This window comes from Aureobasidium melanogenum (genome assembly GCF_000721775.1).
Source record: "Aureobasidium melanogenum CBS 110374 unplaced genomic scaffold scaffold_3, whole genome shotgun sequence".
NCBI lineage: Eukaryota > Fungi > Ascomycota > Dothideomycetes > Dothideales > Saccotheciaceae > Aureobasidium > Aureobasidium melanogenum.
Window position 1 is genome coordinate 1,357,060 of NW_024470055.1, and position 12,949 is coordinate 1,370,008.

General features: G+C 49.6%; 6 protein-coding genes across 6 annotated transcripts; 3 read left to right on the forward strand and 3 right to left on the reverse strand.

Annotated features, from left to right (window-relative positions):
* Positions 1 to 347: 347 nt before the first annotated feature.
* M437DRAFT_40530 (esterase) lies at positions 348 to 1,498 on the forward strand (the record flags this gene model as incomplete). Its single annotated transcript, XM_041020209.1, has 9 exons — positions 348 to 388; positions 442 to 477; positions 543 to 555; positions 753 to 818; positions 885 to 999; positions 1,054 to 1,100; positions 1,182 to 1,200; positions 1,278 to 1,356; positions 1,420 to 1,498. The coding sequence occupies 9 exons, from the start codon at positions 348 to 350 to the stop codon at positions 1,496 to 1,498; spliced, it is 495 nt and encodes a 164-aa protein (XP_040883102.1).
* A 372-nt stretch (positions 1,499 to 1,870) lies between these two features.
* On the reverse strand, positions 1,871 to 3,166 carry M437DRAFT_40381 (uncharacterized protein; the record flags this gene model as incomplete). Its single annotated transcript, XM_041020185.1, has 1 exon — positions 1,871 to 3,166. One exon carries the CDS (start codon positions 3,164 to 3,166, stop codon positions 1,871 to 1,873), a length of 1,296 nt encoding a protein of 431 aa, XP_040883103.1.
* A 437-nt stretch (positions 3,167 to 3,603) lies between these two features.
* Positions 3,604 to 4,628, reverse strand: M437DRAFT_81916 (uncharacterized protein; the record flags this gene model as incomplete). Its single annotated transcript, XM_041027648.1, has 2 exons — positions 3,604 to 4,434; positions 4,491 to 4,628. The coding sequence occupies 2 exons, from the start codon at positions 4,626 to 4,628 to the stop codon at positions 3,604 to 3,606; spliced, it is 969 nt and encodes a 322-aa protein (XP_040883104.1).
* A 246-nt stretch (positions 4,629 to 4,874) lies between these two features.
* On the forward strand, positions 4,875 to 8,357 carry M437DRAFT_72900 (timeless-domain-containing protein; the record flags this gene model as incomplete). The annotated part of the gene is made up of 1 exon (XM_041025928.1): positions 4,875 to 8,357. One exon carries the CDS (start codon positions 4,875 to 4,877, stop codon positions 8,355 to 8,357), a length of 3,483 nt encoding a protein of 1,160 aa, XP_040883105.1.
* Positions 8,358 to 8,489: 132 nt separating this feature from the next.
* Positions 8,490 to 9,293, reverse strand: M437DRAFT_72901 (SGNH hydrolase; the record flags this gene model as incomplete). Its single annotated transcript, XM_041025929.1, has 1 exon — positions 8,490 to 9,293. The coding sequence occupies one exon, from the start codon at positions 9,291 to 9,293 to the stop codon at positions 8,490 to 8,492; it is 804 nt and encodes a 267-aa protein (XP_040883106.1).
* A 436-nt stretch (positions 9,294 to 9,729) lies between these two features.
* On the forward strand, positions 9,730 to 11,253 carry M437DRAFT_40934 (transcription factor Tfb2; the record flags this gene model as incomplete). Its single annotated transcript, XM_041020280.1, has 2 exons — positions 9,730 to 9,853; positions 9,908 to 11,253. 2 exons carry the CDS (start codon positions 9,730 to 9,732, stop codon positions 11,251 to 11,253), a joined length of 1,470 nt encoding a protein of 489 aa, XP_040883107.1.
* Between the last annotated feature and the right edge of the window lie 1,696 nt (positions 11,254 to 12,949).

Sequence of the window (12,949 nt, forward strand, 5' to 3'; positions counted from 1 at the left end):
ATTTCCTGTTTATGATATCCAAAATCGAGCATTTGTTTGGCGTTAGACCCACCGTCCAGCTTTGAAACCTTGCACAAATTCGATCTCAACCTTGCGATATGTTTTCACGGTTGTGATCCACTCTCTTGTATGTCCCAGAAGGGTACTAAGTCATTTGAAACACCTCCACATGGGAGCTGGATTGCTTTGATATTCTTGTCGTCGCCAGTGCTAGGTAAGATATACGACAGGGTTACCCCAATCTCAAAGGTTCTCGGGAACCTTCGGCATTCGGGTAAACTCGACCCATCGCTAACCTTACATCATCTCTAGAGCATTGCTATCAACAATCCACAGATCAAACAACAATGTCATCTCAAAAGTGTTTAAAGTTTGTACAGAGTGTCCTGTAAGCTGCTTGACGATCTGACGTTTGATCAAAGACTGACCTGGCGTTTGTAGGGAATCTTTCCAGGCCAATTCTGGTCTAGAGCCAAGGTGAGATATGCCAATTGAGATGAAAACTACTAGTTAGGACGAAGACTGATGTGTTGAGTCTCTAGACTTCTCAATGGGGTGAGTGTTGTACTGGATTGAGTAGCCAGGTTTCTGGAGCATTCTTGATACATCTTTCTTGCTGGCATCGCTATCACCAACCTTATGCACGCTCCAGAAGATCAAGAGACCACGCATCGCGACTCTTCTGAACCTGCTACCTTTCTACAGACATCTATCATCACAGGTCACCAGTACTGACTCACCTCGTCGATCAGCTCCGCGTAACAGCAGCACGCCCCGGCATCGTCAACTTCGAACTCCCCATCGAGAAACACCACACCGTATGCCTCTTCCTCCCCTTCCTCTGCCTCCTCCCTCCCTCCCTTCTCTAACACGTACCCCAACAGAACCGTCTTAACATCCTGCATGGCGGGACCATAGCCAGCATGGTAGATCTAGGCGGTTCTCTAGCCGTAGCTTCTCGAGGCCTATTTGCTACTGGAGTTTCTACTGATCTCAATGGTATGCATACAATCATGAGATGAGCGCAGAAAAGTGCTAATCATTGCGAAATAGTCACTTACCTGAACTCTGGCGGCAAGATTGGAGATTTGATCCGTGCGGTATGTGATTCGACCTCCCACCAGGAGCTCAGTCATTTGCAAAAGAAATCAGTACTGACATATATCTCTTGGCTCGAACAGGAAGTCACTTGTGACAAATGTAAGTCTTGGATCTCGCCCACCACGGACCCTTTTCTTGGGTCCCTTCAACCCTGTATATGGCTAACGCTACCATAGTCGGCAAAACCCTCGCCTACACATCCATAAACTTCCACAATGAAAAGCAAGAATTGGTCGCTAGAGGAAGTCATACCAAGTGAGCCAGCCTCTGCCCCATCGAGCGGTCTGAGGGAGGATTGCTAACAGAACCACAAAACAGATACGTCACTCTCGCTTGGAAGGATCCAAACAACATCGTCGAGGAGTTATCGCCAAAGCCAGAGAAGAAGTCTGAATAAGCCGGACGGCTAAATTGAAAAACCGCAGATCTGAGTGTAGCGATCGGTTGAGTGCTTGTACTGGTTCGCAAGAATAGATCAAGAGAACGTGGCATATAGAAGTCAGCTACGGAAAAGCCTCAAGAAAGGAACAGCTGTAGCATGAATGAATATACTTCTACCATTACGCCAATATAGCCCATGCACTAGAAGGACTACTGACTACTCCAGTTTCCATCGTGCTCGCACTATTACACAAACCGCACCCTCGACTGAACATACTCAAATCTTCCCTTTCAGCTTCTCCACCAATGAGGACCTTCTGTTCTTCAAGTCGTTGTTCGCCTTGCCCTGAACAATAACGGCAGACGAGACTCGTGTTCCAGCAGCAGTCTACGCTTTAACCATGTGCTTGCCTCTACTTTCAATCCCAGTCTCCACCACGCCTACAGTTGTTCCCAACGTTCCTGCTTTGACATACACTCTAGCCTTGAACATTGCGAAGCTCAGTCTCGCATCTTCAGTCACACATTTTTTCTGCAACTCCCTGAGACAGGTGTTCAGGTCATTCTCAGGATAGGCTGGTCCAAGCTCGGTACGGCTCAAGAGCGCTTGGAGTTCCTCATTGCGTCGCCTGTCGAACTGTGACATCAGGCGGCCACTCCAGTAAGCAGTCGACTGGGCTGACGTGACAAAGTCACTGGCCATGTTGATGTTGCTAGTACTGTCGTCAGGCCGGAGACAGGTAGCCGAAGGGCGTGGGCAAGAAGATGGTGAGTGCGTCGGTGCGGCGCGAGGTGTGAGCAGTTGACAAAATTGAATGTCAGAGCTGAATGAAGAGCGATACTTTCCCTTATCATGGACAGAATGCAGAGGAACAGCTTCTGGGGCAAGCATTGTCTGTCTTCTTGGCTTCGATATCACGGTGACTGGAGTCTTTGGAACCTTGGGACAGGGTTTCTTGGTTGATGGGGTGCAAGATGTAGATTGTTGCAACGAGTCCCTTCTCGGAGGTGGTTTTGGTATACGATTTACCGGGGTCTGAAGTCGTTTGACTGGGTTAAAAGTTTTGACCTCCAACTCGAGAGGATACAGTGGAACTTGCGGCAACTCGATCCGATTAATCGTCGGGTCTGATGTGTAAACATTGATTGGGTCATTCTCCTTGTGAACATTGGTTGAGGTTGGAATCTCATGTGAATAGTTTGAGACCAACAAGGGCTCAGTATCTGATCGGACAAGCACGCGTCGGTTGCTAACTTTGAGGATACTTTTGGTTGCACTGGCCAACCTCGACTTCGCACTGGAACTCATTGTAGGTGTCGGGATGCGTGATGGCGGCTTCAGAGATACTGGTGGTTTAGAATTGTTGCGAGCTCGCGTCCGGGGCAGGTTGCTGAAAGTGCGACTCTTAGGCAACGCAGGCAATGGTTCGTCAGATAGTGGAACGTAGGTCTGACGACTTTGCTGATTTTGCGGTCTTTGTTGATAGGTGCTGAGGAGATATGGATCCTCGTCAGAGTTCTGGGTGCTATGACTCGAGCGTCTGCGATTGAAAGAGTTGAAAGGATTGAATTGATGAAGGTTGGCGAGAGAGCTCAAGCGGCGTAGAGAAGATCTGGGATTAGGTGAGGTCGGACTCGACGACAAAGCGATCTCAGAGGAAGATGATTGTTGTCGAGCTGGCATTTTGGTAATGAACAAAGTGCTGGATCAGATCTGTTGTGATTGTCAATGAGTGTGATGATGGCAAGTAAGGACAGTGATGATGAAGAAAGCAAGAAGCCAGCAAGGAGTGTGATGGATTTTGGTTGTAACAATAATGTTGAAGGAGGTGCGATGAGGAGAGCGTCGTGGTTGCCACGAGGTTGTTCACTCGACGCCGAAACTAACTCTCCTCTCTAAGATCGCGTGGCATCCAGTGCACATTATCGGAGACTCTCTTAAGCATACCACCCTTACCGAATAAGGTGTTTTCAAAACAGCCCTGATGGCTATCCCGTGTCGGTCTGGCAATGATCGTGCTAATCAAGGTAAATGTAAGTGCGACAGATCAGTTAATTCTCATCATCTATTCAAAATCGCCGCTATCAGACACTATATCACCTTCGCTCCATACTGAAGGCTCAGTAGTCGTAGAAGCCCTTGCCGGACTTCTTACCTAGCCAGCCAGCATCGACCATCTTGGTCAAGAGAACGGAGGGTCTGTATTTGGAGTCACCAAGCTCCTGATGCAAGACGCGCATGATGGCCAGACATGTGTCAAGACCGATGAAGTCGGCAAGCTGCAGAGGACCCATGGGGACGTTGGTGCCGTTCTTCATGATAGCATCAATGTCCTCTTTAGAACCAACACCAGTCTCTAAACAGATGACGGCCTCGTTGATGTAGGGCATAAGAATGCGGTTGGCAAGGAAACCAGGACTATCTTGGCTGACGGAGGGGATCTTTCCCATGCGCTTGCAGAATTCGACAGCGGTCGTGAGAGTCTCTTGGGAAGTCTGAAGACCAGTGATAATCTCGACACCTTTTTGAACAGGCACGGGGTTCATGAAATGGGTTGAAACGACCCTGGAGGCGGCAGAGAGATCTTTGGGGTCGGTTGTGGTAGCAGCAGCGATCTTGGTGATGCTGATGGAGGAAGTGTTGGTAGCCAGGACGGCATGCGAGGGAGCCAGTTTAGCCATTTGCGAGAAGATTTTTGTTTTGAGATCGAGGATCTCGGGTACAGCTTCAATGATCATGTCGACTTCTGAAAGAGCACTCATGTCATTGGCAGGGGTCAAACGTTGTCTTGCAGCATCTGCATCATCCTGGGTAATCCTTTGCTTGGAGACATCCTTGGCTAACAGCTTGTCGGCAAACTTGAGGCCCTTATCAATTGAAGCCTGCGAGTTGTCGACCAAAGTCACAGGTACTTTGGCTCTCAATGCAGCAACTAGAGCAATACCCAGACCCTACCAACGATCAGTCAAACTCTAGGGACATGTCATGCTACAAGCTTGATTCTTACCATCTGGCCGGCACCAATAACACCGAGCTTCTTGACTTCAGCATTGGAACGAACACTAGCACTGAAATGTCTCTTGGGGGCAGATGTCAGATTCTTGGGAAGCTGCTTCAAGCAGGAACGGCATGAAAGAGAAGCCATGATTTTTAGCTGTTGGTCGGTGGCAGAATAAAAACAGAATATCCGAAAGATGGCTTGATATGCGTCGATCACATGCGGCAGTCCGGGGCCGACGATGCCGAGGTCTGCCGTCAGTGTGGAGCGAAGAATAAGGAGCAGTGTTTGATCTGTTTGGTCTAATTTACGCGCGACGCGTTGACCGACGCGGGTGCTCTGAATATTATCATCAGGGTCGATTCTGGTTGTATACCGACAGACACGCCAGCCATGGAGGTCTTCGAAAAGGCTCAGACGGTCGACCCCGAGGTCAGAGCCCACATCTATTCGCTCGTCTCGGCCATTGGTGGCAGTAGTACTGTTCACGAAGGCCAATATGTTCTCGGAGACGACGCCCTGGCCTGTTTGAAGGACTTGTCACGATGGATCCGCTCTTACGATGACCGAATGAACAGACACGATGTCAAGAGATGTATGGCCGAAGCAAACCTTCTCAGAGGAGATCTACTTCCTATCCTCGCTCAGCAAGGAGACAAGACTGAACGCAGCGCCCTCGCAACCAAAATCGCCCTTAGCTGTCTCGACTTGCTCAATACTCTGACATGGCCAATCGAACGGAAAGAAGAGACCATGACCATCAACACTCATAGACATCTCCCCTACATCAGGCTAGCCCAGGTCGAATACAAGCGTGCCGTCCTACACTGGGAATCTGCCCAAATCCTTCGTACCGCAATCAGCGTCGCCGTTCCCGCCATCACACAACCTAGAGTCGATCGATCTCCCAGAGACGAATCAATCATCGGTGTTGTACTCTACTTCCTCCGGAATATTGCTATCATCGCACAACCAGCAGACCTGCCGACTTCATCCGACAACAACGATATCAACAGACTGGAAACCATCAATGCATTCCACCAGCAGAACGTCTTGCAGCTCCTGCTCACGATCGCCTCGAGTGTCACCGACGAGTACCCCATGCACGATATCGTCCTCTTGGATATTCTCTTCCAGCTGCTCAAAGGCATTGATCCCAAAGACCTGTTCAAGAATGAGAAGCAACTGGTAGATGCCAGGAACGATGAGTTCAAAGCTCTGCTGGACAAAGAGAAGGCCATGAATGCCTCATACGCAAGAAATGCTCCCAGTCGTCATCACCGCTTCGGAACCATGATTTGGGTGAAGCGACCGGATGAGAAAGTATCCACTCTTAGCGGTCAAAACGTCTTCTTCGATGAGCAAAAGACACTACACCAAATGGATAAGTCAAAACTCTGGAACAAGCCAAAGGGTCGGAAGAAGAATACAGAGGTTCAAGATGAGAACAACGACTTTGACAACAACGTCATCCTGGACGAATCTACACGGAAAGTTGTCCGTCAGTTTGTCGAGGATTTCCTAGACTCCTCGTTCAATCCGCTTTTCAACAGTCTTCGTCGTGCCCTCACGTCGGAGGCCGAGCGGGCTCAGAAATATCATAACCGTCAGTACTACTACCTGATGGGTTGGTTTCTGCAAGCGGAACGTGCTAGACAAGACTTGCTCAAGCGAAATGGCAAAGTGCATGATGCTGCTGTCGAAGACTCGCCCTTTGCATACATCGCCGCTGTCATGACCCAGGAAAACTTCATCTTGCTGGGACGAAAAATTCAGCAGAGTTTGGACGATAAGGAGTGGTCTGATCTGCACGCTTGTATGCGGGCGTTTACCCAAATCCTGTTGACAGTGGCTGCAATGGCAGACTCGGCTTCCGAAGATGACCAGGAGATTGCCGAGAACATCCAGAACAGAATCTTCTACGAGGAAACCACACACGACCAAGTCATTGCTGTGCTTAGAGGATACAATGGCCAAGGATTTGCATTCTTGGATGCATGCACAGACATGGCTCACACTTTCTTACGCATGCTAGAACGCTACAGCAAACAGAACGTCGACATGCAAGTTCGCTCAAAACGACGTGCTAGAAGAAAGCGCAAAGCCGAAGCTCAAGCCAATGGTGCCGAAGACGAAGGTGCAGCATCTGAGGCTGAGGATCGGGCTGATGCTCAGCGCGCAGTGAGCGAGCGCAAGTTCGATTTCACAAGATTCGCCAGCAAGTTCATGACTGAGAGTGCTGTCAACACGTTCGTCACCTTTACGAGCTACTACAAAGATCTTGACTTAGAGCAGCTGAAGAGATGTCATCGTTTCTTTTACCGCTGCGCCTTCAAGATGGAACGAACAATCTTCTTGTACAGACTTGACATCCTACACTTGTTCAATCGCATGATCAAAGGGCCAGAAGGACTATCGAAAGAGATGCCTCTGTTCAAAGAATGGGAAGAATTGGTCAAGCAAATCTTCAGACGCTGTTTGAAGAACCTTGACCAGCGTAGAGAGCTTATGGTAGAGATGCTGTTCACAAAGATGCCGAACACAATCTTCTACCTCGAGAATGGCTACGACATGGAGATTACAAAAGCTAGACCCAGACCACCAGCTGAGTTGGTAGTGAAACCTGGATTGAGTCAGGAAGAGCAGATCGCTGTTGCTGTCAGTGTGCTTGTCAACCAAGGCAAACTCGACGCGTTGGCGTGGATCAAGAACGTTCTCAATTCTGCTGCAGAAGACAGAAAGTCTTGGGAAGATCTGCATGCTGCTCAGGCAAGCATTGAGAACATTTCGAATGGCGAGTCCGAGACCACAAATACTGCGAACAACCAAGACCCCGAAGCACCAACTGAACCAGTCGAGCCCGCAGACCAAACCGACAAACCTAAGGCTCCTTTCATCACACTCAAGCCCGACACCGAAGAACGCAAACTCAGCCTCTTCAAGGACAAATTCTTGCGTTTGCTTCTCAAACTACTTGCTCTTGAACGTCTTGGCGAAAACGACGACCCAGACGCTTCATGGATCGTTCCTTCTTCCATGCCATCATCACTTATACTATCCAACCTCGCTCTGATCAAAAAATTCGAGTTTGATCTTCCAACCTTCGAAGGCGGTGTAGCCCCTGAGTCTCTTCTTAGAAGCAAGAGTGCGGCGGGCTTACACGCCAGAGCAGATCAAAGTGCTGCTGCCAGCGCAGTCAATAGCGATGAAGAAGGCGACACCCTCTCCGACCTCGATGCTCAAGCAGCCGCGTTGTTCGAACCCGGTGGCCCTACATCCCGATCTGCCGACTACGAAAAGCCAAAAGCAAGAAAGAGATTATTGCAGCGTAAAGCCCCTGACCTCACAGAAGCACAGAGACTTCTACGACAACAGGAAAGAGAAGAGAGGGAAAGAGAAAAGAACGCAAAGATCAAATCGGCACTTCGTATCACGGATTCTGATGATGAAGATGACGAAGAAAAGGATGCGGCGTTCTTTGCACTGGAAGAAGAGAGAAGGAAGAAGATTAGTGGTGTTATCAGAAATGCATTGCTGCATGAGGTTGATGAGTCTGCTGGCAAGAAGAACAAGCGCAAGGCTAAAACCACAAAAGAGAAGACGGCTAAAGGCAAGAAGAGGAAGACTATCACTGTTGATAGCGATAGTGATCGGGTCAGTGACATTGATCAGGACGAGGAGATGGAGGACGTCGATGCAGTCAGTGAGGTTGAAGATGCACCAGAGGACACACCTATGGACACTGTATCGCCACTTAAAACTAACGCTGCAGCTGCAGTAGATGCAGATGAGGATGAGGATGTCGTGCAGGCTAGACCTGCTCGAGCAAGAGCAACAGCGAGACTGCCGTTCTTAGACGACAGCGATAGCGATTGAGCACTGTTGCATCTTGTACAGCATCGCATATTGATTTGGGAGCGTGGAGTTTGGGCAGGCTTGAAACTTTGGAATGGGATGAGAGGTATATAGTGGATGACAATGTCAACTTTTCCGATCGCTCTTCGTGATCTAGATCTTACTCAGGCCGCTTCGGTCCTTCCTAAGACGTTCGAACAAGATTTCTGCAACAGCTTTCATGCCTTGGCCGTTGGGATGATACCAGGTTTGGCCTCTCAACTGTTCCATCGCCGTGCAACCGAACACCCATGGCTCTGCACTGCCAATCCCATGACTTTGGCTCAATTCAGCCATTGGTATCTGTTCACACCACTCTGACCGAGACTCGACGGCTTTGCTCGTGGCGCTCTGGAGTCTGGCTGCAACTGCCTGGTGATGCTTCAGTCTCTCTGCATTGAAGGGGACGTCGATTCCAGCCTTGACATCAGATCCAAGTAGTGTCAGATATTCGATGACGATAACGCGTGCTTTTGGGGCTTTGGCATGAACAGCATCAAGGACTTTTCCAAATCGTCTGATAACCTCTTCTTCGTCTGCAGGTTTCGGTATCGTTGGTGATGCAACACCCTTAACACGATTTACCACAGACATAGCCGTCATCAACCATGTATGTTCCATAAACAAGCCTCCAATATAGGACATATCATTGCCGCCGCCCAGTACAAGCACAATATCTGCATCCTCGGGAACGCCCTGGATTTGAGGTGGAAATGTGTGACCGTTGGCGACTTGTGGTGTGTCTAGTAAGTTTAGAAGTGTAGCTGCAGAGACACTCAGATCTGTTAGATCTGCATGTAGACGTTCGGCAAGTAGGTGTGCGAAATTTGCGCCGGAACGACTGGCTGCTGTGTTTATCTGGGGAGGAATGCCAGGGCCAGCGGAGAAGCTGCTTCCTAGGTTGGCAATTTTGACCATGTTGAGAAGGATGTAGAGGAAGCAAGGGAGATGGTAGCGAGTTAGATGGGTTGGAGCAAAGGGATGAGCAAGACGTTTATAAGGGAAGGTGACCTAGGGTTTCCCGGGTCCTGACATCCGAGTTTGTTTGTGAAGCGATTCACAGAAAGTGATTGATGAAGCAGCGTAAATCTACAGGACTACCTGAATTTTTTGAAGATGAGCACGAGGTAGAAGACGACTTTTGGGGACCTCGGTGGTGTGCAGGCCGAGCAACGAAAGAAGAGAAACAGAAGAGGTGAGTCAATCAAGTGAAAGGATGGTATGGAAAAATGTCGGCAGTGATGACGTCGGGGAGGGAGCGTTTGTGATCGACTGTGGGGAAACTGGAGGCTTGATATGATTTCGCTTCTCTCTTGCACATGCTCACCATGCTCTGCGACGCAGGATAGTCATCATGTCGGTTGCCTCGAAGCGGGCGCTCGAATACCTCGAGGGCCAGCCGGGCATCATCTTCAACAGACTGTACCAGCAGCCCTCGACTGCCTTGGCCATCTTCCGTCGCATGTTGCCGCATCTGGGTGAGTTGTGCGCATGAGGCAGCACTCCCCGAGTCTTCTACTGACACAACCCAGCAAAGAACCTGGTCATGGCTATGCTGTTCATGCCCTCCCCTCTAGCCATATCCGATCTCGAAACCTGGGTAAAGCCAGATGTCGACAGCCTGCGCGCAAGCGGTTACTCAAACAACATTCTCGGCCGCCTAAAGATCCTCGAAGAAACCCGCAACGACCAGAACAGACCCGCATACCAACTCAACAAAGCCTTCCGGAAGTCTCTGCGTCTGGCTCTCACTGGCGGAGGTGATCATCGCTCTTTCGGTGTGCCGTCAAGCACCCCAGACAAAAATGAAGTTACCGTGGATTTCCTTGACACCTATGCTCGTCAACAGTGGGAAGGCATCTTATACTATGTCGTCGGTAGTGCGGGTCAAGGCCTCGGTGGCGCTGTCAACATCACAGCTGGAACAAAAGAGCTGCTGGAGAGTGGAGGCTTTGTCATGACCAAGGGTCGGAACGCATACATCACTCGCGATGGTTTCTCGTTCCTGCTACAAGAAACCAACGCTCAGATCTGGACATTGCTGATCGAGTATCTGAAGCTTTCAGAAAGACTTCAGATGGATGCTGTCGATGTCTTGAGTTTCCTCTTCACTCTGGGTTCGCTCGAGCTGGGCGTCTCATACACCACTGAAAACCTGACTCCCACTCAGGCACATATGCTAGACGACCTATCCGACTTTGGCATCGTCTACCGTCGCGCATCCGACAAGTCACGCTACTATCCCACAAGATTAGCCACCACTTTGACGTCCGACTCGCCAGCCTTACTTAACACTTCCATCTCAGCTACTTCTCTTGGGGTCACTCCAACAGGCGGAAACATGGTTGCTCCTCAAGAAACAGAAAAGGGCTACATCATCGTCGAGACAAACTATCGTATTTATGCCTACACATCCTCACCGCTCAACATTTCCATCCTATCCCTATTCGCCAACCTCAAGACTCGCTTTCCCAACATGTTGACCGCAACTCTTACAAAGTCATCAATCCAACAAGCTATTGCTGCAGGCATCACCGCCGATCAAATCATCACATATCTAACAACACATGCTCACCCCATCCTGCGAAAATCGACACCAATCCTACCACCAACAGTAGTCGATCAGATCCGGTTATGGCAGTTGGAAAACGAGCGCATGAAAGCCACACCAGGTTATTTGATCAGAGATGTGGGCACGCAAGAAGAGTACCTCAAAGCGGTACAACATGCAGACACGATCGGTGTCTTGACGTGGCAGAACGATTCAAAGGGAATGTTCTTCGTTACCAAGTTCGATCAGATGGCGCAATACTTTAAGGCCATTGCGAGAAGGAGAAGAGAAGATGAAGGCGGTGCTGGAGATGCGACACCAAGATAGGTTTCCAGTCTCTAATCAGCGAGTGGGCCTGGAGGGAATTCATACCTCTCATGACAACTTCACCATGGCGTTCTGGGCACAGCAGGCAAGAATAGTCTGTTATAGAGATGAAACAACAATACCAATTCACGATTGACAATTAAAGACTCTGCTTTCAGATAGCGTCATTGTTAGATCCACTCTTGACTCACATGGATGAGGGCGAGCTTCTTGCGGAAACGCCGCAAGATGTTATAGGATGATTGCGTTAAGAAAGACGAGCAAGGATGATACACTCGAGACCATTGGTGAACACATCAACTGTGCATTAGCATTCACCTCAAGCAAGACTCGCTAGAGGGGATACCGCTGTTTGCAGATCGGTCCTGCCCTTCCAGTGTACTAAAGTCTGTGACTTCCGTCGTCCTCTGCCTACGGCAACAAGCAAGACTGGATGCTATGAAAAGACGTAGACTTCCTTAGGCATATCCATCGAAGGTTAAATAGGTTGTCCTCTTTTGAGGGACATCTTCCAGTTTCTCCATATCATCCCGCATCTCATATGTTAATTAAACTCCTTTCTTCTGCCTTGTTCAACCATTGCATCCCTTCTAACCAACGCACATCTTGTTTTGAAGTGTACGATGTGACTAACAGCGACATTCATACAGATCGAGATGTGAGAAGAACATGTTCGGTGGTATTTAATGACCTTTGCAAATAATTGACTGGTAGTTGCATTTCTTGTATAGCAGGAGCGTATGAGACACAGTTCTTGCCGGTATCTTCAATGCCCCCCTGTTGGAGTCGTCGCCCTCGCTGTTGCCATCTCGTCGATTGTTTCGAAGTTTCCCTCATCTCGCGCCGTCGACGACGCGTAAGACAATGGCAGCTGCCCTAGGCTCCAGGCTTCGTGCTTGCCGATTTGAGGCTTCATGTGCTCCAAGACCACACTTTCCTCTCTCTGCAACTTCCAATTCCTCCTAGTTAAAGTCTTCCGAACTCAACCCATTCCAATTCAACTGATTCCAACTCATCTCATCATCCCACGCCAACCCAGTTCATCACATATCGACCTACTCATACTCCTGCTCTGCAATCCACCATACTTCATATTCTCGCTGTCAACCTCATCGCCTTCGTTGCCCTTTCAAGCCATCATCCGTCAAGCTTCGCTCCTCTAGGCCATCTTCCATCAAGCCTCGCTCCTACAGGTCATCCTCTATCGACCCTCGCCCCTCCAGCATCATCAAGCGTCAGGCCTCGCTCTTCCAGTGCCATCTTCCGTCAAGCCTCGCTCCCCCAGGGCCATCAAGCGTCCCTCCATACACGTCACTCGATCCATCCGCCTCCTTCTGGTTCTTTGGCATGTCCTCGTGGAACTCCTCTCCTAGGCCGAGTAAGCCGTGTATGTTTGACGTACTGTGCTGTGGCCAACCACCACACTCGGCCTAGGTCACATCACATCCCGTTCCGGATTCTGGTCTTCTGGGCCGAGCGAGCCGTGTATGTTTGACGTACTGTGCTGTGGCTAACCACCACGTTCGGCCTAGACCACATTACCTCAGGGCCGAGGCTGCCGTGTATGTTTGACGTACTGTGCTTACTCGGTCCTGATCATCTGACGGACACCCTGCTTCGACTTACTGGTTCTTATCCTGCTCAGGACCGAGGATGCCGTGTATGTTTGACGTACTGTGCTGTCTCGGTCCTGGCG